The sequence below is a fragment of the Seriola dumerili genome, unplaced genomic scaffold, assembly GCF_002260705.1.
Source record: "Seriola dumerili isolate Sdu_G_001 unplaced genomic scaffold, Sdu_1.0 BDQW01000807.1, whole genome shotgun sequence".
NCBI classification, from domain to species: Eukaryota; Metazoa; Chordata; class Actinopteri; order Carangiformes; family Carangidae; genus Seriola; species Seriola dumerili.
Window position 1 is genome coordinate 2,719,723 of NW_019175062.1, and position 23,910 is coordinate 2,743,632.

Consider the following 23,910-nt stretch of genomic DNA (forward strand, 5'->3'; position numbering starts at 1 on the left):
CTCCGCGACAGCCTATCTTTGCTAGTATCTGCCACTCTTCTCTGAGCTAAGTGGGTTTTCGTGATTCTCAACAGATTTACCACGCTTCCGCCATTCCGGCGCAAACCGTCTCTGATGGAGTAGTATGATAGACAGCTGAGGTAAAATAGGTCAACAGAGCCAGCGTGGGAAAGTTAGAAGAGAGGCTATACGATGAGAGATGACAGAGAAAGGAGATGAGTGAGAGAGCAGAGCTGTGGATTGCGTCACATTGCAGCATTCAAGTGATAGATTACTTATCAGGCGCACAGGATGGAACTAGACTGAGTTGTTGTACTGTACTTTCTTGTGTGTGTGGGTGTGGTGTTGTTTTCTCTCTTTGTTCACTTCTTGCAGTGGAGTGTGTAAGTCTTTGTTCGTGTGCCTCCTAATCTGACCAAACTCCATAGTGGATCAGAATTCTGCAAGAGCTCTACCTCACTCATAAACACTGGTACTGGTGAATCATCCCTTTACTGCATGACTTCTTCGTGTAGCTTGTATGTTAATACATAAAACACATCCTCTTTCTTCTGGTTTACATTATAGTGCTGAAATCTTGTAACTACTTTCCAGCACACGTAGATAGTTGGTGAGTGATTAGGTCATTATCTCGTGTCTATTTACAGTACGTTTGATCCACTCAGTCTTGGTTTTGACTGACTAGTACTAAGGACAATCAAGGTCAGTAATAATTTTGCATCTCACATATGATCAAAGTAAGGAACAATGGCGCTGTACAAGAGTTCTCATACAATAAGCCTCTAGACCAAACAACAAATTTCATCGCGAGATTTACAGGCTCTTAAGAATTTCACTCTTCTGCTAATGATTTGCCATTGTAAAAGTGATAATAATTTGAACGAGGCTCCGACGCATATTGTGTATGGTGTTCTCGCAACTATTATAGGTAGTATGCGATGCTTGGGACTCAGCTTGGTTGCTTTTGTGCAACACACCTCAGCAAGATAAGAATTGACAAGTCACACGATTGGAACAGTCACTGCCTGCCAATAACGTGAATATACAAAGGTTGGATGCCACAGTGGTTTTCCCCTTTGCAGACCTTCACTCCTTTTTTTTCAATCAAACAAACAAGATTAGGGTACTCACACCCACCAGAGGTGGCTGGTAGTCGTTTCTAGTCTTTAATTTGCTCGAGAATTTGAAAAGCCTAAACACTAAGCTAGTCTCTCTGAGGTACGCCCCAGTGCTTCTTGTCTCATATTTAAAATGGCGCTATTACCACCAAATGAGAGTGAGAGTATTTGATTTTTATCTTCACTTCACATAATGCCAAAACTAGTTCCTTTATATCTTCTTAAATGGCTTGTTTTCAATCACAATTAAATTTTCTGTACCATTCTATGAGTGTATAATAAGGTAAATAAAAAAAATCACAACAGCCTAAATAAGCAAAAAATCAATTCTGTATTTCAATTAATTTAGAGTTTATAACTCTGCTATTCTTATGTCTTTGTGTCTGAGATCTAGAGTGTTGCATATGCAATGTCTTTGTGGGTGCCTCGATTCATAATTAATTGCAGTGGCCTGGCAAACATAAGTAAACAACTCAACAACTGCCGATACACAGTAACTCTCGATTGAATAAAATGTAATAGAATGCACATCATGTTGCTCATAATTCCTGACGGGTGCTTGAAACGTACTGAGTGGAACACTATGTTTTATCTCACTTGTCAGGATCATATCCCTACTCGCTTCAAGAGCCCGATTTCCATGAGTGTACTTCTACTTCCTTGGCAATTGAAGGTGCTGTGTGTAAGTTTTTTGGCTTTTGCTCCATATTCGCTCAAACGATGTTTAACAGTTAACTATAGCTAGTTTAAATTATAACCACGCATGTCTGAGCCATGGATGGAGCAATAACTGCGCTTGAGTGACTCTCATGAGCCATCGGACAACACTGATTTAATGTACACATATTAACGACTACGAGTCAATGAGTGGCTCCTCCTCAAGTAGGTCGCGATTACACAGAGAGGTCTTGAAAGGGAAGTTTAGAAGCTCTTCTGTCTCATGACGTGCGTCAAGTTCTACATGTTTACATATAGCACTTTTAAAATAGTCGTATTTTATTTATGCTATCAACAAACTGTCACCAGTCGATAGCTGGACTGCACAGTAAGAGAGCTGAATTGAGAAAACTTGGTTTTCAGCTTTGTGGCTTTCAAAATATAAAAACTCTGCTAGTATCAAGTGGCAAGGAAACCAGATTTGCAATGCTCTCTGCCATCAGACTTCCTCTATATGGTTTGGCAATCATTCCCAAGACCTCGACTGACGTTACTATAAATAAAACCTAGAGATATAAAAAAAAAAACACAAATTTACTATTCTTATTGTGGGCTTCTAATAGTCAAATGTGTTTAACATCTCCCATGTTTGAGAGAATAATAGATTGATACTGGTGGTGTGCTTCTCAACAAAACCATTTCACTAACCGGTGTACACTGCAAGGATTTATCTGGCAGTGTTGTTGTGTGCGTATTAATATTTGTAGCTATGTGCCGCTAGTCTGAGAGTCTCTCGATAAGTTGCGTTCAATGAGTCAAGATAAGTAGTGATAGGCTTATGAGAAACCTAGAGCTCTCAGATTAGAGATCCAAGTCATGCTATTTGTTAAAAGAAATCTTGATCAGTCTCCCTACTTGATCCGGACACCATCTAAATTAGGTGAATATCAAATAAATGGGTACACAGAAGAAAGCCCTCTTATTCATACTCTAACAACAATTCGACTAAGCAACACATTTATTTAAATACTTACACAATTGAAGTGAACGTATGATAAGAATCATGTACTGGTGACCGCGTCTTCCATATCGTGGAGCCATGTCCGAATGAGACAATATGTCCGTAGATCTCAGGTCTTGAGAGTTTTTTGATGTAAATTTCTGAGGCCTCTTGCATCGAGTAAAAGCCCTAGAGCGCCTACATTATGAAATTTTATCACTATTTAGAGATATGTAATATGTTATTATGATAAGAGGGCATGTTCGCGCCTGGTTCAATGTGTCATTAGGAGTCAAGCGCCGTGTGTATATGAGAGGTCATAAAGAGAACAAGGTTAGAAGTATATACGCTATGTATATAAGTTTTTTATTTTTTGAGCGAAGAACCGGTCCCTCAGAAGACAACATAACAACTGGATCTGAGTCAGTTTAAGGGCATTTGATTACACCACACACTGCTTATGACCATGGTATACATCTTCACGTGATAAAAACATGTAACTATAGTTGTTAAAACTATGAAGGCTGGTAGGAAAAAGTTAAAGGATGGCAAAAATATAGAAGTCAGGACATAAACAGCTGTAGGTGCCTTTACCTGACTCTGCTCTCATTTCTGCCATTCCATCCACTGCACATCAGATTCTACACTATTTCCCGATTTTGCTATGCACACTGTAGCAGTTCTCACGTAGCACGCACTATTATTACGAACCCTTGTCAACCATTGGACGCCTTTGCAAAACCCACAAGCAAATTGTATTTTATTCATAATTTTTTCTTGGGGCTTTGCCAACACAACATCTCAACTTAAACGCAAATTCTTTGGTTGCTTGTAAACCTTTTGGAAAGAAGGAGGCACGGTAGGCGCTTCTTCTCTTGTATATGGCGAGCATCGAAGAGGTGGATAATTGTCTGAGAGCGAGTTGTCATCAACTGTGTTATGATGTCGTGGTTGATTGGTTAGCTCTTAATGGTGTTTTTCACACCTGATTGTGTGTTGACGTCAGCTGCGGCACTGTGGTGATTCTCATGCGCACTGCCTTGAAAGAAATAAGAACGCTGGGATGAAGTGGGGAAAAACAGGGCAGCGCACGAATATCAGGCCAGTCCAGATTTAGGTCGAGGTCTCTGGAGTTTCCGTGAAAATGAGGTGATCTTTGGCGTCAGAATTTTGTGAGATTGTTAGAGATGTTTTGATTTCCATGTTCTCGATCACAAATAGCTTGTAGGATGAATAGATATATTATAATGACTTTTTTTTTCTATTTAAACAGCAATTATTCTAATTTTGTGGGTGACAAAGGTGTTTACGCGATGGACACTGTGGGCTAGATAAGCAGTCAACGCATACATGTATAGTTGCTAGGTTCAAATAGCTATCGGCCCAGACAATAAATCTCTGAGCTATCTGTGTGGGGATGGTGCACTATGGGTTTCCTCTGGGTGATTCGCGGCTTCCTCCCACAGGTGCCGATGACAAATGCATGGTTTCTCTCATAGGGCAGATATAGAGACGTACGCGCGCTATTAGTTCCCCACATAGTGAGAAAATAATAACACTAATGTGAATAGGTGATGAGTTATTTATGAGTTTCAGGCAAATCGATATGGCAACATGTATATGCTGATCAGCTAGTGAACAACAATACACGATAGTGATGAACTGTGTCCTCAGACACAAAAAGAAGGAAATGAGCAAATCAAGTGAGGCCAGACCATGTAGATGATTTGGCAAAGGCAAAGCAATGGGTCCAGGCAAGCAGCAGTCTGGCATTTAAGTCTGCATTCAGGAAAAACATGGTGAAAATCTTATACACAACTGGCAAAAGTACCTCAAAGGGGATAACTCTCCTACATTACTAAAATATGTTTTGTTACCTTGCTTAATCCGCGGCCCTGGATTAAAGGTGACAGTGGAGAGGTCAGCAGGCCAACTATTCTGGCTCACATTGGAGGGAAAGACGAGGGCTGAATTTCCTAAAAGGGTTAAATAATTTTATTTTGTTAGTGATAGGCCTACATTTATCAAACTAAACAGTAATACTATTATGGCCTACCTTTTCAACACGGAGGCAGAGAGCATTATATCAGACAGGCTCGATCAGGACACAATCTCTCTACATCTGAGTATGCAAGAAATCTCATTAGATTTCCGATCCCCAGCTCTCCCATACCTGCACACACCAAGCAGTCCTACCACAGATCAAACAGGATTCAGACAAAGAGGCAGTGATGTCCTTATAAAGGCAGGAAAACTCTCCTTAACCAAACTATAAAGGGCAACGTTCTTCACCTAGCATGTCAGCCCTCACACATGTACAATATCTGTTGGGTGAGGGGAGCAGCTCATTGGCTGGCAGTTCCTTCTCTTTGACAACAAGCAGACAATTAGCTGTGTCCTGATACAGTATGGAAAACAATCTGTTAACATGCACAAAAATCTTCTATGGATGTAAAACCATTGCTATTCAGCCTGAATTAATCACCTTGAACATATTTTAAAATGGGTGTTCAGTACAAGCATATATCAACATAGCCACATCCAAATAACAAAGCTTGTCAAGATTTTCATTCTGGAAAAGCATTTAATGGTGTGACATGTGCAACCAAATGCACTTTCTCAACTCTGTATCCACTTTCAAAACAACATCCATATCAACATAAATACTCTCTGTTCACTATGTGCCATGGACCAACACATCAGTGCTAATATTAGCTTATAAATTCTGGGCGTTTTTATTATGTGACAGTTGTGTCACAGATTTAATTGACACCATGCAGCTGCTTTGCTCAGACAGAAATCCACATCTGATTAAAATTACAATTTATTTGTTGGTACAAAAGTGATGATGCTTAGTTTACAACTGGCTGTTGGCAGGTTACTTGGTTATAGGTAAAAAACAATGTTAATTTGATATAACTGGAATATTGCTACTGAGCATATAATAATATGTATATATTTATATATTATATTATATTATCTAGTATACTATATTATGACTTGTATATATATATATATATATATATATATGTATATTATTATGACTTGATGCTTCCATGCGTTCATAATCACCTAAAGGAGTCTGATAAGCTTCATGAAAAGTGTTTCTGTTGCATTGTATTCTCCTGACCTGCTGATGTGTGTGTTTGTCCAGAACACCAAGTAGCGATCTTGGGTTTGAGTCACCAACAGACGGAGAGCCAGGATTGTCCGGTCAGTCACATTAATTTTCTCTGCCTTATTACTTAAAAGCCTGAAGCCGAAGTGATGTTTCACTGACTACATGTGGAAAACAAACTGGTACAGAGTAAATTATAGTTCATTCTAAACAGTCTTATGCAAAATGATTTTCCACATATTTGTTGTGCATGATCCTAAATAAAAGTGTTTCTCTTTTTCTCTGAAATCTATACAGTGTTTTTTGTTTCAGAGAAATGATGGATTTGACTTTACAAACCATGAACACACTGTAAAATAGAATATAAGACTTGATCATAAATGACTTCAGCGCTCATTTTGCTTGAGTGATTGTTTGTGCTCCATGTCTTTCATTTGAAAATAGATGAGAGCATTTTCACTGGAGTCTGTGCTATCCACTGTTTGAGAAGACATTCTCCACTGATGTTATGGATGGAGAAACTTTATTTAAAAATAACTATAAAACAAGAAAAGAAAACCTTCTCACACTTTATGGGACAGCATCTCCCAGAAATTTAATGTTTCTTTATTTGACATACAGTATGTCTATCCTGGTGATGTAGAACAAGGATGGACCAGGTGAACATAGAAATAAAGAAATGTTTATATAATTCCGTAGTTTAGCAGAGGTAACTTTGAAGGTTTTTTGTTGCAAAACACAGAATCACCTACATAGAAAATAGTGCTGCCTGAGACAGAACTCAGAGGAAACAGTACCCTGGTACTCTGGTACTGTAACCATTCAGCAAAAGTGAGAGCTAATAGCATTTGATATTGAGAAATTGAAGGAGTAGCAACATAGTGAGCTGAAGTCATGACAGCACATACAGGTTAGCTTCTGTTCCACCAGCTTCTTTATCCCAATGCAATCTCTCATTTTCTATCATCCATCTTCCTGAAAAGTGACATACTGGCTCCAAAGTGGCTCCAAAGTGAGCCAGATGTTCTGCTGTAGAGACCAAAGGTCTCAAAGGTGGGATTTTTAGTGGTTAGTGGTTAGTGTAGTTACAAATATCAGATGGATTTGAATTAGATTTTCTTACTTCTGGAATAGACTCTAGAGGTTTTGATTTTACTTTGCTCTCTACAGCGGGAAAAGGGGAGGCCACATTTCTGACACACAGATCAGCTGGATATCAGTCACAGAAAAAATACACTGCAGTCAAAACCAAAGTCTTCTCAATGGAAATAGCAAATGAAACAAAGCATGCAAGGTAGCTTAGGTAATCAACTGGAGACAGGTGCTTCAATCATGTGGCATGCTGCAGCATGTATCTAACGCTCCTTTTTAGTTATGGCAGACAATTTGAGCTGTCAGAGCTGCAGGGTCATAACCTAGACGCCAAATGTTAATGCTGTATATATTTTTCAGTTACTTGATAATCCAGTCTGTGTGAGTTGGCTTCAGAGGATACATACACAGCCTATATATGTATCCCCAGTAGCTTTGTTTGGTCCCATAAGGTCAGTATTAAACACATTTATTTTTGATTTTGTTCACCTTGTGGTTCTGTCTCATTAGCAGGAGGAATGTGTCCTTCCTTCAGCAAAACTGAAGGAAAAACACATTAATGTCATCCAGCAGCTGGAACAAACCATAGAGGACCTCAGGACTAAGATCGCTGAGCTGGAGCGACAGTCCCCTCTGCTGGACAGGGGTAGTATGAAACCCTTCACCACCACCACAGATAAGGAATGTGGGGGAGAGGAGGGCTTACTGAGGGTTGTGTGTGACGCTCACCTGCAGACGGAGGCAACTCACTTCCTGGACTGCCTGGAGGCTAAGTCGGTGCAGACGTCGCCCATGGATGACAGCTTTAAGTTCAAAGTGCCTTGTAGTGAATTGGATGGAGTGAACAGCTTCCTACAGCCCTCACCAAGGCAGGATGGCTACCAATGTTCATGTCAGCAGCAGCCTTCTCCCCTTCCAGGAGGAGCAGTACCTCCTCATCCAGGCCAGACTGTGGTACCTCCTCCAGCACCACCTCCTCCAGTAGGCTTAATGCCAGCTCTGCCACCACCTCCTCCTCCTCCTCCCCTTCCTGGTGGCCTTGTCCTACCCCCACCCCCTCCTCTCCCTGGTGGGATTGCTCCACCCCCACCTCCTCCTCCTCCTCCTCCTCCTCCTCCTCCTCCTCCCCTTCCCGGTGGCCTTGTCCCACCCCCACCCCCTCCTCTCCCAGGTGGCATTGCCCCTCCTCCTCCTCCTCCATTACCAGGCCTTGGATGCCCACCTCCTCCACCACCTCCTCCACCACCACCTCCAGGCTGTGGACCTCCTCCTCCTCCTCCACCAGGAGCCATCTGTGTTTGTCCAGCTCTTCCAGGTTCCCTGGGCTCCCTGCCTCCTCCTCTGCCGTTGGGGCTATATGCTTTGGGTTTGACTCAGGAGAAACCACCCAGGAAGGCTATGGTGGAGCCGCCCAGACCCATGAAGCCACTCTACTGGACCAGGATCCAGCTGCACACCAAAAAGTAAAACCCCTATGATTGCCTTAAAATGATGCTGCAATTTTTTTTATTTGCATCTTGAGTACAAATATGATATGTGGTAGATAAGGGAAGAAATGGTGCAAAGCAAGAAGGGACTGTTTAAAGACATGATCTGATATGATTTGAGTTTGGCGTTAAAGATTTTGATTGTGTCCTGTCCTACTAAAGATAGCTGTAGACATTATAATCTTAAAGATATGGTTGCTGTTATTGTATGTTTTTTATTGTCAACAAACCCCATGAAAAGACCCAAACCAACAATGTGTTAGTGCATCTCTCAACATTTTCTGACTTTCCTCCTGCCTGTGGCGCTCAGCTCCAAACACACTGGTTCCTTTTGAGGATGTAAATCTCTAAGAACAGCTCACAAATATATAGTTTAATTTGTGACTAGAGTAGAGTAACAGTGTGGCTCACTTATGTGTTTTTAATAGTTTTTGGAGACAATGAAGCTCTGTGGCTCAGACCAGATACATCTGTATCTGACAGAAAATTGGTTTGCATTTGTTTTTGGGTACACCCAGAGATGAGCATGTTTTTTTCTTTTGGTCACATTCATGTTTGCCCAGTGTTTGCCCAGTGTGTGCAGCCTTGGATTCTTATATTTCAGAGCTTCTTGCCAGCATGTGGATGCACCCTCTATCTGATATTAATATTATGTTCAGTGGTAGATGTTTTAAGTGAGTGTGCATCCTCAACTGCATTTAAACTCAATTGGCTACAGTAAAGCAAAGAAAGATATGTGTGCCACAATTATTGTTAAATCAGAGACTATATGCACGACAAGACAAAGAATGAATGACTCTCAACAGGGTTTAAGTGCCACTTGTAAGCTCCACTTTGTGTTTCTCAGGGAGGTTTCTTCTTCGTTGGTGTGGGAGACAATTGAGGAGCCTGATGTGGACTTTGATGAGTTTGTAGAGTTATTCTCGAAAACAGCTGTAAAGGAGAAGAAGCAGCCACTCTCTGACACCATCACCAAGTCTAAGACCAAACAGGTCTGTATCCTTAAGTGTTTTTACATACATGTACAAGTAGTATAGTCAATTATAAAGGTTTTTTCATTGTTCCTTCTTAAAAGTTAAACATTTGATCTGGCAAGTGGGAGTTAGTTAAATCCAGGTAGAATGAAGGTACAATAAAGGACTCTAATGGTTAAATCTTAATATTGACTTTTGCCTCAGTGTGTCTGTCAGGACACATAAACAAGACCCAGAATACTATCTCAACTTTATTTGAAGGCACAGTAATTCACAGATATATAACAGTCGGGATTTGTTCCACTACACAAGTAGACGCAAACAGTACATTTATTTTTTCATTTAAACAATGATTTAAAAAAAAATCAACATTCAAGTTGGTTAGTTTAAGCAACTCAGAACATTTGAGTACTGACCTTATAAATTTGCCTGGGTACAGTTGCGGCATCATATTTGATACCATATTTGTGGAAATGCTGCAAAAAATCAAATCCAAACCAGTAATACAATTCAATTCAATTCAATTCAATTCAATTCAATTCAATTCAATTCAATTCAATTGTGTAGTGCCAAGTCACAATATACATTATCTCAAGACAAGGTCAAGACCATACAATATTATAAGAGACACACTGCATCAGCTGCTATGACAAAACTACATGTAATGACATGCTTTTGAGTCTGACCTTGAATTTCTTTGTTTTCAGGTAGTGAAGCTGCTGAACAACAAGCGTTCTCAGGCAGTGGGAATACTCATGTCCTCTCTGCACCTTGATATGAAAGACATCCAGCATGGTGAGTTCATCAGCTGTGCTTAGTGTGATAGCTTGATATACATGTAGAGTAAGACAGGGCTGGTTCTTCTTGCTCATTAAATGTTTCCTCTCAGTCTTCTGCAGCTTTTCTACCTTCACCTTGTTTCCTTTCATCACATTATTTTTCATTCCTGTGATTAGTTGTCAGAGACCTCTGTCTGTCTCTTTGTCTCTGTCTCTGTCTCTCTCTCTATCTCTTTCTCTCAGCCATCCTGAACTTGGACAACACTGTAGTGGACCTGGAGACTCTGCAGGCGCTATATGAGAATGTGAGCAATGCACACTCTTCACAGTCTGTCAGTCTGATAACTTATGGTTATACGGTTATATGTGTCTGTTATTATGCTTAGAATCGTGAATTACTGGGTAATTTGAAATGTAGCCCAGTGGAGCACGGTGGCTGGACAGTAAGAGAACAGCACTCAGATAAACTGTGAAGAAAGAGAAAGTGACGGGGACATTCCCACCCCATTCCCACCGGAAAATATATATTTTGGAAATGACACATGAAGTAAATAAAAGATTAAAGAAAGTGATTCAACATTTCCTTCTTGAAAAGCACGTTTGGGCATTAGAATGTTTCACAGCTGGAGTTCTGGTTTCTTTCAATTCGTGCCATGCAATTTCACTTCCTCTTAGTTTAACCAAAAGCACGTTCTCTATAGTCAGCGTCAGTATAGCGTATACCCTCTAGTGTTGTAATGTATACACCACAGATGAATTGAATGAGGACAGAGAAGGAGTCACTCTCTTGCGTCTCTTCTCTCCCACAGAGGGCACAGCAGGAAGAGCTGGACAAGATTGAAAAGCACATCAAGTCCACTAAAGATAAAGAGAACGCTAAACCTCTGGACAAACCTGAGCAGTGAGTTCTTCCTCTGACGTTTCAACACTAATGAGCAGACATGCTGGTGAATGCTGTGTGTCACTCTGTACACAGGAGAAAATTAGAGAGTCAGTATACCAGTGATAGGAGATCAATGCTGGTGCCAAAGCAGCCTGTGTTTGACATGTGTTGCAGGTTTCTCTACCAGCTCTCTGTGATCCCAAACTTCTCTGGCAGAGTTTTCTGCATCCTTTTCCAATCCAGCTTCTCTGAGTGCATGTCATCTATAATGAGGAAACTGGACACACTGCAGAGGGTATGCAAGGTGAGTCAAAACCTGTTTGTTACTGATCACTTAAAGTTGACTGTGCACTGGTTTTTCTTCAGCATGAACTCAACACAGCACAGCCTCTCTGTGCATGATAGAAATATGTTTTAGGGTTTTGGCACATTTACAGTATGTCTTTTCTACCGTTGTGTGTTAGCTTTATCTCTGCCTCCATCCTCATTCTCTCCATTCTCTCACATACTCTGCAGGCCTTACAGGACAGTGAGACAGTGAAGCAGGTTCTAGGTCTGGTTCTGGCCTTTGGTAACTTCATGAATGGTGGTAATCGAACCAGAGGCCAAGCTGATGGCTTCACCCTAGACATCCTGCCCAAACTCAAAGATGTCAAGAGCAGCGTGAGTAAAGAGGGAAAGATACTGAATAAAATGTTGCTCTTCAATCCTGGACCTGGCTTCTTACAGCCTTATGTGCTGATTATACTATTTGTACCATTTAAATACTATGTGTTAACAGAATAATTTATATTATATGTAACATGTATCTTCTTGGTAGTTTGTGATGTTGCTTGTTATTCATAGATGTATCCAGAACGTAAGTGAATCTATGCAGAGTTAGGGACGTGAGTCTCTCTCCAATGTGTGCTTCAGGTAGCTTGGAGGTAAAATGTACAGAAATTATTCTTTTTATGCTGCCCAGCTGTGTCAGCTCAGTTCCAGACAGCCATGTTACCTTTGTTATGTCTGCAGAAACATTCTGGGAGTAACATTTTATTCAGTCATTCTCCATCATAGCCAAAAGGCACTGACAGAGCAATGTGGCTTTTCTGTCGCTGTGCTCTCGTTTTTGTATCTTCCATCTATTCTTGTGTAAACAGTCATTATCAACAATTTGCAGTATCCCCTTAACCCTTGGTATACAGCCAATCAACCAAGGCTGTATACCAAATTTGGTACTGATAAAGTCAAAATTCGAAAAGTTCTATTAATTTGACTGTTTTTAATGTTATGCTAATTAGCTCTGCAAATTGAGCAAAGGCTTAAGATGGCATATATTGAAAATAGTGGCCTCCATAACATGTGTACCAATTTTGGTGAAAATGTGTTCTACCAATTTTGAGATACGTATTTTTGGCATTTATGGTGCCTCCTAGAGGTCAGGCTCAAAATGCTTTGGTAAGCCTACTCCCTGTCCTGTCCCGAAGATATCAACCAAGTCTCATGATGATCGGACCAATGTTAAATGAGTTATGGCCAATATTAGCTTAGCCCCGCCTTTTGCGAAGATATTTTTGTTGATGGCGGCCATGTTTTATGACCGATCTTGCTCCATTATAAAATAAATTTGTATATTCATCTCTCAAGGTGGTCTACCAAATTTGGTGTTTCTACTCTCAAAATTCATAAAGTTCTATTCATTTTACTGTGTTTCAAATTATGCAAATTAGCAAAAAAATTATTCAGACGGACTTCAATAGTTTAATTGCCTTTTTGTAGAGCACATGGAGCTATACAGATGTGTCAAATTTCAAATTAATCAGACAAATGGTGTGAGGGGCATGGCCTTTCCAAAATTTTATATTAAATCCTTGATTACAGCGCAACCATTTGGGTGATTGTGGTCATACTTCTTGGGCCAGTACGTACATCATTTTCAGTTAGTTGGCCAAGTTTTGTTTTTCTCGCTCATTCCAGCTCACAGCAATTTGATCTGTGACAGAAGACAAATAATAATAATAATTGTAGCCGCAAGCGGCAATTCACAGGTTCGAACCGTTTTGCACTCACATGAGGGAAGCAGACAAATTTTAGCTAATTAATTCTAATTAATTAGTTATATTCCCTATAATAACCTGAAGATACCAACCAAGTTTTATGATGATCGGACAAACAGTAAATGTTGGCCATGTTTTTTGACCGATCTCGCTCATTTGTGATAAAAATCTGCCTCTCAGTCACACGAGGCAGTATACCAAATTTGGTATTGATAAAGTAAAAGTTTTATTTATTTTACTGTTTTTAATGTTATGCTAATAGGCTCAAAATTCACATTGGTAGTTGTTATTATCACAGAGGCTTTTTTTGTACAGAATATTGACCTGTAGCTGAGAGGTAAATTTGAAGAAGATGGGCCTCCTGGTCTGCCTTTTAAATTTTTTACAATTTAGACTCTTAATTATAGCACCACCACATGGCTGAATGTGACAATATGTTTTGTGAAGCATTTACACACCATTTGGAGTTATGATATTCTGCAAATTGAGCAAAGGCTTAAGATGGCACATATTGATGAATAGGCCCCACTCACTTTCATCAATCAATATGGCACTTCAGATTTTTTGACTAATCTTGTTCATTTATAATAGAAATTTGTATATTCATCCCTCATGCTGGTCTACCCAATTTGATGTTTCTACTCTCAAAATTTCTAGTTCTATTAATTTTACTGTTTAATATTCAAATTGGCAAAAAGTATATCCAGGTGCATTTTAATGGTCCAAGGGCTTTTTTGTAGAGCACATTGAGCTGGACTTGTGTAGCAAATTTCAAGTCAATTAGACAAATGGTGTGAGGGGCGTGACCTTTTGAAAATGACTTTTCCTGAGCCTTAATAACAACGCCACCTGTGGCCGACTGACTCATACTTTTTGAGCCAATAGTGCACATCATTTCCAGTTATGTAGCAAAGTTTAGTGTTTCCCGCTCATTCCAGCTCACAGCATATGAAATCCTTGATTACAGCGCCACCATTTGGTTGATTGTGGTCATACTTCTTGGGCTAGTGGTGTGCATCATTTCCAGTTGTTTGGCCAAGTTTCGTGTTTTTTGCTCATTACAACTCACAGCAATTTGACAGATTTGGCAGAAGACAAATAATAATAATAAACCTGATCACCTGGTGAAAATCTCTTCACCAGATTTTAAGATACATACTTTTTATGATTGCAGTCATACCTCTTGGGCTAGTAGCAGACATCATTTCCAGTTGTTTGGCCAAGTTTTTGTGTTCACCAGATTTTGAGTTACATATTTTTGGTATTTATGGCGCCCCCTAAGGGTCAGGCTCAAAATTCTTCAGTAGCTCCACTCCCCGCTTCACTCTGAAAATATGGACCAAGTTTCATGATGATTGGATCAATGGTTAATGAGTTATGGCCAATATTAGCTAAGCCCCGCCCTTTGCAAAGATCTTTTGGACGATGGCAGCCATGTTTTTTGACCAATCTTGCTCATTTATGAAAGAAATCTGTCTGTCGGTCCCCCAAGGCTGTCTGCCAAATTTGGTGTTGCTAAACTTAAAATTCATAAAGTTCTATTAATTTTACTGTTTTTCAGATTATGCAAATTAGCAAAAAAGAAGATACCAAGTTTTATGATGATTGCAAAAATGGTTGATTTGCCCCACCTTTTGCAAAGATATTTTGGTTGGTGCTAGCCACGTTTATTGACCAATCTTGCTCATTTATAGTAGAAATTTGTATTTTCAACCCCCAACGCTTTATACCAAATTTGATTTTGTTAAAATTCATAAAGTTCAATTAATTTAACTGTTTTTCAAATTATGCAAATTGACAAAAAAAATTTAAGAAGGACTTTTATGGTTCAATGGATTTTTTTATAGAGCACATTGAGCTGGACATGTGTATCATGTTAGGATCATCATTTTCTTGAAACCAACTTCTGCACTCCTGAAAACTGATGTTTTTTTGTTTTCTCTTCAAATGCAGGACAGCACAAAAAGTCTTTTGTCCTACATTGTTGCATACTACCTCAGACATTTTGATGAGGTAAGCTGTTTTGCTGTCATACTATCTCTCCTTTCTTCCTGATTTCCCTTTTAACCTTATTCTTTGCTGTGTTGTTGTGTTTGCCTCCAAGTGGATTCTTACATAATTAATACATGTGTGTGTGTCTCTGTCTCTAGGATGCTGGCAGGGAGTCGTGCTTGTATCCTCTCCCTGAGCCTCACGATTTGTTCCAGGCTTCTCAGATGAAGTTTGAAGACTTTCAGAAAGACCTGACTCGACTCAGGAAGGATCTTAGAGGTAACAAACAAACAAACAAACACACACACGAACGCATGCACGCAAACACACACACACACACACACACACACACACACACACACACACACACACACACACACACACACACAGTCCTTCCTCAGTCCTCGGTCCTTCTTGCTACAAATTAAGCAAATCTCCAGTTTTACTTCTGTATGCAACTTGCCACTTTTCCACCGTAAATAGATCAATACTGGCAAGCAAAAGTAAAATATATCTTCCTCCTAATAAATTACTAAAAAGCTCAGGATCTTCTCTGTCCAGGACAAAAGTGCTCAACATAATGACATGCTCCTGAGAGAGGAGACCTTACATTAAAGACAAAAATGACATGCTGGTTCTCAGAGGTAAAGTGTAGCTAAACATTAAATATTGCATGTTATATAAATGTGACAGCTCATACTTTTATTTAACGTTTCCTTTTTTGTTTCCATCAAAAACGTACAGCATCCAACCATATTGATGACTATACATGAGCCATATTGTATTTTATTTGTGTTTACTTTGTATAGTGTGTAGTTTTTCATGTTTCATGCTTGTACATCTTGACCTGACTGTAGTTTTTCTTTATTATTTTGTCAGCTTGTACATCAGAAGTGGACAAAGTATGTAAAGTTTCAGATGAGGATAACTTGCAGCCTTTCAAAGACAAGATGGAGGACTTCCTAACACAAGGTAACTGACAAAAAACCTTGAATGTATTAAGACAGGTGCAGCAAGTCAGCCCCTGCTAATTTGTTCCAGTGGCCAATGTCAGTATTGCAACAAAAAGTATGTTATGTAGCAGAATCCGATTCAACAGGAGGGGTCCGTTAAACTGTTGACAGGGTACCCAGATGTTACACTCTGTACTATGACTTTTCAAACTGTCAAGGTTTAATGCTCTTTCCCATGGTTTAGAAAAACTACCGTTATACTGGTTGTGCTGCATCATATTCATATCTTTGGCACAAGAAGGCATATTCAGGGAAAGAGGTACTATTTAGCATGTACAGTGGGCCACACATCACAGAAGTGGACCAGGAAGAAAGGAATTTCTTCTTGCTATTTAACATTTCTCTGGAATGAATGGGCAGCAGCTGCGGACAACAAACCCTCAGACTTGTTTGTTTTGACCTTTTGTATTAATTCTTTCCTTTTTAGCTAAAAGTGAACTGGAGACTCTGGAAGCTCAACTCAGCAGCACTCACAAACTGTAAGAACAACCTCCTTTATTTCTTGTATTTCAACTGTCTAAATGCCATTGCCAGAGTGGGGTTTCTATACCAGGTACTGGTACTAGGTACTAGGTACTGAGGAGTGACCAGTACACTTCATAAATCCATAAGAAAGAAGATTTTTCTGAAGAGGCCTAGGATGGGATTGTTTCCCATCCTAGATATTATGATTGGCTAAAGGGTGTGAATAACTTCTGTTAACAGCACAGCTCTGATGTGTTCATATCAGCAGTCCAAATGAATCTCCACTGCACTGCCTGACCATTTCAGCTCCCTCTAATTGTTGGAGTGGTTATTCCAAAGCTGGTGACGACACAAATTTAAATACTGCATTGCCCCAAAATATGAATATAAAACTATGCTTATAACTTCCCTGGCAAGTATCCATGAAATGGGATCATTTTCACTAAAATGTGCAATTATGAAAAATGTTTGTCATATATATCATTCAGTCAGAGCCCCTTCCTGAAGCTAGTGCCTGGTTGTTTGCTTCAAGTCATTGTGGTGCTGAATTAAGAGTCTGAAGACTTTTGGAAATTAGATATTTCAGTTTTTGATCAGTCATTTTTCAGAAATTTCTAGAAATTTAACTTTGTCATTATGGATTATTATGTATAGACTGACAGGTACAATTTCATAGGCAATTTTATCCATTTAAAATGAAATCTACAACACAGTGAATCTGGATCTGGACCCGGACCTATAATTTACTGAGAAATATTAAATTTTGATGAAGCGTTTCTATTTTAACCAGTGAATTGAGGTGACTTTGTGTCCTGTCAGGTTCCTGGAGCTCACAGTGTTCTTCTCAGTGAAGACCAAGGCAGGAGAGAAGGAGGTTTCACCCAACACACTCTTCTGCATCTGGCACGAGTTCTCCTCTGACTTCAAGGACCAGTGGAAGAGGGAGAACAAGGCCATTCTCAAGGAAAGGTACATTATCACATCCTGCTACAACCTGTTTTCTTTCACATTTAAATAGCATATAGTGCCTTGGATGCAAAATTAACACCAATCAAATGGATGTTATTGAGTGTATGTGTATGTATGTAACATGTGTATTGCGCAGGTTAAAAGCAGCAGAGGAAAGTTTCCGTCAGGCCAAGGAGAAGGCTTCCTACAGCGTCAAACCTAAACACGCCTCTGGCATCGTAAGTTCACCTCTCTTCATAATTTTTATGGTTTCAGCAACCTGAAGGTCAGTGGATCAATCTTTTAATCTGAAGAAAAAAAGAGCTAATAATTATCATAATAGCAACAAAGAGTATCATTGACAAAGACATTAACATTCATCAAGCACTTTATTAAGAACAACTTTACACCTGGTCATTCATGCAATTATCCAATCAGCCAATCATGTGGAGTGCAGTGTATAAAATCCTGCAGATACTGGTCAGGAGCTTAAGTTAATGTTCACATCAAACATCAGAATGGGGAAAGATATGATCTCGGTGACTTTGACTGTGTCATGATTGTTGCTGTCAGACGCTGGTTCAGTGTTTCTCAAACTGCGGATCTCCTGGATTTTCACACACAACAGTTTTTACTCAGAATGGAGCTAAAAACAAAAAGCATCCAGTGAGCAGAAGCTCTGTTTTGATGAGAGAGGTCAGAGCAGAATGGAAAGACTGGTTGGAGCTGACAGAAAGGCTACAGTCACTCACATAACCACTCTTTACAACTGTGCTGAGCAGAAAAGCTTCTCAGAATGAATAACACCTCCAACCTTTACGTGGAAAGACAGCAGAAGACCCTCTGATCAGCCAAAAATGTGTGGCTGCAGTGGACACAGGCTCATCAACACTGGACAGCTGAAGACCAGAAAATGGTTGCCTGGTCTGATGAAGCTAGATTTCTGCTGAATCAGCAGATAGTAGGGTCAGAGTCAGAGTTTGGCATCAACAACATGAATCCATGCACCCAACCTGCCTTGTGTTAACAGTCCAGGCTGGTGGTGGTGGTGTGATTGTGTGGGGAATATTTTCTTGGCACTTTGAGTCCTTAATACCAATCAATCATGGTGTGAATGTCACAGTCTGAGTGTTTTTGCTGACCATGTTCATCCCTTCATGGCCACAGTTCACCATCTGGTAATGGCTACTTCCAGCAGGACCATGCTCCATGTCACAAAGCAAAAGTCGTTTCAAACTGGTTTCATCAACATCACAGTGAGTTCAGTGAGATTCAACACAGGGGGGTGCAGGGTCAGTGCAAAAGAGCTGAGATGGATGGCCTGGATGCCGGACAGACAGGTAGGGCAGTGCAGGAGGGCAGCCTGGAGGCCAGGCAAACGGACAGAGCCTTTCTGGAGATCATTGGCAAGGCCAGCGGCGAAGACAGGGCCTCTCTGGAGGCCAACAGTGAAGGCAAGTCCCCTCGGGAAGCAGAGCAGAAGGGTGACAGCGGGTCCCCTTGGGAGGCTGAACTAGAGGACGACAGCAAAGGTGAGTCCCCTCTGGAGGCTGAGCAGGAGGGTGAAGCTGATGTTGACTGGACCACTGACTGGAAACCAGGAACTGGTGTTAACCAGACCATAGACTGTGGATCATGAGCAGGGCTCAGCAGGAGTCGTCCCTGTGCCGTCCTAAGAGCTGCCTCTTTGTACTTCTCACAAATATCCATTATTCATGGCATTTCACGGTAAAGAAGCATGGGGGTGTAAGAAAGTTCCTTGATCTCCTTTTCAACAGAAGGGTCTGCTGGGTCCATTATGTTTAGTTCGTTCTGTCATGTTTGAGGGAAAAACTGAACCCAAATGCAAACAACTAAAAAGGGGGTTGGTGGAAAAAGGTCTTTTAGTAACAAAAAGTGACTTACTTACAGAACTCAAAATCGAAAATGGAGGCAAAACCCAGGAACAAAACTGAAACACTAGGGAAACTAATTGGGAGAAAAGCAGGAGCAAAACACAAGCAAAAACAGAAAATCCAAATACACAGGAAACACAGGAGCATGAGATACAGAAAAACTTCACGAATGCAAACAAACAAACTGAGAGACAACAGGGAGCACAGACACTAAAAACACACAAGGGAGCAGACAATCACAGACAAAGACAGTAAGTAAAATGACCACAAGACACACAAGGGAAGTAATTTCAAAGTAAAGTAGGAAATCAACCAAAAGTCCAAACATAAAGAGTTCATCAGGGCGGACTATGACACTACCTTACTTTATAGATATTTTAGATTGAAAATAGAGTAAAAGATTTATTTAAAAAATGTATTGTCATAGATGAAACTCTCCAATAGCAGATTGAAAAAATAGCTACACCTCAACTAGCTTCTTACCCATTTCTGCAGTAATAATAACCCCACAATGTAATATATAATAATACAGCAATGACAGGGGCCTCCTACATGCATGAAAACTGACTTTTTGTATGCTTGCTGATTATATTTCCATACTAATTAGATTTAGAATTCAGGACTTTTACTTGTAATGGAGTATTTTACATTGTGGTATATTACTACCTTTACTGAAGGAATTGAATACTGTTCTACAGTGTAGGCAGCTAGTACCCCTTGCATAATGTTAGGTAATGTAGGATGGTGACCATGGTTAAGTAATGACAATGCCAGTGCTAACTACTCTTACAAGCCAGAAAGTCAAACTGTGCTACCAGTAATGAAAGCAATGAACTTCCATTATTAATCCAACAGTTTGAAAATTCATTTTAATCTGACTGCCACAATCCTTTTGCCAGAAAGCATAAATCTACCTGCTACTTATCCTGACCAAAAAGCTATTGGTCTAAATGTTCATGCACTTTTGTTCTGTTCCAGATGCTGAACATCTGTAATGCACTTACCTGTGTGATGTGTCCTTTCCACAGAAAGCCAAGCTTGGCATGAAGATTTGACTCCATAGACTCAGCAGTGAGTCAAAAAGAAAACAGTATGAAGAGGACAGAAGAGAAAGAGGAAGGGACAGCACAAATGGTGATGGCATGTACTGTATGTGCAGCTGAGCCTGCTCTAGGCATCTTCTTTCATTTATTTATGTTTATCCTGCTCTGTCAGCTTGTCTTACGTTAATTCCTCTCAAGCTGATAACTTAATGCAACACAGTCATGGAAGGATGTTCCTGTAGGAGCCACCAGGCAACAGGAATCATGGACTTTTGGGATCATCACAACTCAGACATATTACATACCTTACACATAGGTGGAAAAACATCACACTGTGTGTGTAGTCTAGTCTAAACAATAACACCACCCAACTATAATCGCCAAAAAATCACCACAAGCTCAGTAATGAAGACTGTTTGTTCAAAATCAGATGGACTGGCCCAAGCAACAATGACATGACTCAGTATTACATTATTAATATTAACTGTCTGACAGGCCACATTGTGTTATTTGAATTCAGCTCAAAGCCACAGCTGTGTGAATCACCCTCCCAGTGCAGAATGCTGAGTCATTCTTGGCTTCAGAAAAAGAAAATATTAATCACTCATGGTTGATTTCGTAACACCTGTGGGTACTGGTGGTAACAGCAGGTATGTTATAACACCGGTCCCAGAGTTCTGTGAATTACAGGCAACAAACACTGGGGGCAGCAAACACACCACAGGCAGCTATCAGAAGAAATAAATATAACAGAAGAAGACAAACCTGCGTACCCATTTAAGACAGTGGTAACACTGAAGTCATGATCTGGTTTCCACAATACTAGAAAAGAATGAATGCACCAGCATTCATCTTCCAGATCTCATCCAGTAAATGAATGTCAAATGTGTCATTTCATCACTTGTCTGTTTAGTTGGGACAACATGCATTTGCCTTACTTTTCTACAAAACTTTCGCCATTTTCATTGCATACATCAACAATAATGGATCTTTGTTGTAAAAGGTGCAAATATGGTTCTACAGTGGTAGCCATAGGAGAGTGATCTGCATTCCCCTCTTTGTGTTACCTCCTCCATGGACGTTACGTTTAAGTGATTAACTTTTGCCATGGATAGTACCATGTGAACATTTATAAAACACTGCACTTTATGTTTTGGCTCATAACCCTTGAACCTCATATGAGCAAAATTTTGTTGATAAAGATAAATGTCAGTATGGGCCCAGATATTTCTGCTTAACAGGTTTTCCCAAAATTTTGAATTTTTTACTGAGTTTTGGAAAACAGTGTTTATCCACTATTTTCTTTTTTAAGATTATTTTCTGCCTTTTTCTGCCATCCAGAGAGATGGGAAATGTGGGGAATGACATGCAGCAAACAGTCCAGCCAAGTATTAAATCTCACCATATCTAAGCTTTTGTTGTTTATTCCAAAATAGCCTCCTAAAACACCTTATCTAACTTTTGTAGGTGTAGTTTAGTTGGCACAACAACGGCATAAATTTCAATGGCCATGACTCAGAGACTACAAGTCTGACTCATGAGTTGTTAATTACCCTTAGACTAAATATTTAGGGAAAACATCTTGGTCACTATCAGATATCAGCATGATTACCCTGTACCATGTTTTTGATTCTAAAATAAAAAAAATAAATAAAAAAAATTGTTTTTTAACGCGTTTTATCGTTAAAATCAAATTTAGAAGTTTGTGCAACTTTGGACCTGAGAGTGTGAAGCTTTCAGACTAGGGCCAGCTTCAGCAGCCACTAATTTAACAGAGGACTGCAGTGATTAGCACTGCTTAGCAGCACTTAAACACTCAAGTAAACAAACAAATAATGGTTGCAGCAATGTCGAAAAGTAACAAAAATGTGGGTTATCCCAAACAGCCATGAACACATCCTTAACAATGCAGTAAATATTCTGTGTGGTCACATTGACATCTCATCACACACTTCATGGACTCTCACATTACCACAATGCTGTTTGTGATTCTACATCCTGACTGTCCAGAATTAGCTTCTATTTAGAAAATCAAACAGTGCATTTTTACAGCAGTGTTGATCGGCAGGAGAAATGTACTTAAATGTGTAATTTCAATGTATTTCAGTGACATGCCATATTGTACCAGGTATAACATAGGGTGTGTGTGTGTGTGGGTGGTTGATCACATCTTTGTGGTTGATAAGCTGTGTGATGAAGGATGTGTATTGTGCATTGAATTACAGCTATTGAATTTTGTGGCAGAATTAAAGACTTTATTAATGGAAAGTAATAAATTGTTTGAAATGATTGTGAGACACATTTTGGGTTCATGTCAGTGAGATCCTCCTCTGTTGGTTAGCATGATACTCACAACAGGAACCCAACTACATTTGAACTGTTTCATGTGCAATAAATGTTTCTGTATACATGTATATGAATGGGATGCATGGGGTCTGGGTGCAGTGTAATTTCTGTAAAATAAAGAGAATGACTTCTGCATTATTTTGGTTTTATGCAATATTTCAGTGGTAAGATAAGGCCAGTGATGTGACTGAACACTCACTGTCAGGGTAGTGGAAGGAATGAGGAACATAGTGAGTAACAGTTCACTTTGCTGTAACAGCAGAACACCACAGTGGTTCTCAAAGTGAACTGAAGTCATGAAGTGATGATCCAGGTTCTGCTAGCTTGTTTTATTCAATGCAATCTCTCGTTGAGTTTCTTTCAGAGATCTTTGTGAAAAAGTGACACTTGTTCTTGGGTTTTACTGTCTATAATATAAATTTACTGCAGACTCTGCCACTAAAATCCAAGTGCCTCATAATACCATAGTTAAAAGAACTACACTTGTTTATTGCCAATGCATGAGCATATTGTAATGCAACTTAAAACCTTTCCTGACTCGCTCAGTCGCCTAAGTTTAGCTCTGTCTGACCCAAACAGCTGATCTGCAGCATAATGCAATGTGCGCCATAGGTGTGGATATGGTGGTTCAATGGTTGAGAAAATGTAGCGCCAAAAGAAAATGGCTGTTTGGCAGAAAGATAAAGTGGTGGAAATATTAAATATAGAGTGTATACATTATTGCAGCTGGCCCTGTCCACAGCAGTAAATTACTCAGCTTCTGTGGTGGTGCTCCTGACTTCTTGTCCAAACTGGGAGTACACTGACTCAAATCTTCTGCAGGTCTGGATGTGAAGAAGCAGCCCTTAACCTGATGTCTGACCACCAGACAGCTGCTTGAACCCTGGAGCCAAACTCTGTTTTTCTACTAAATCTCTTGGGAATTTATAGGAACAATGTGTGGGTGATGAAGACATACTTATGGCCAAACATACTTTAAGATGACAACTTTTGTAGTGTTGTGAGAGTGGTAGCAGAAAGTCCTTGCAACAGAAACTACTTTTTCCTTCCATAGACCTTTT

At 39.8% G+C, this 23,910-nt stretch overlaps 1 protein-coding gene across 1 annotated transcript; it reads left to right on the plus strand.

Moving 5' to 3' along the window:
- Positions 1–6,543: 6,543 nt before the first annotated feature.
- Positions 6,544–22,967, plus strand: fmn2 (formin 2). The gene is made up of 15 exons (XM_022766017.1): positions 6,544–6,552; positions 7,496–8,448; positions 9,320–9,464; positions 10,154–10,241; positions 10,469–10,530; positions 11,035–11,126; positions 11,283–11,412; positions 11,625–11,771; positions 15,101–15,160; positions 15,298–15,418; positions 16,019–16,111; positions 16,580–16,631; positions 17,437–17,586; positions 17,723–17,804; positions 20,489–22,967. Exons 1-15 carry the CDS (start codon positions 6,544–6,546, stop codon positions 20,513–20,515), a joined length of 2,211 nt encoding a protein of 736 aa, XP_022621738.1. The 3' UTR covers positions 20,516–22,967.
- Positions 22,968–23,910: the final 943 nt, after the last annotated feature.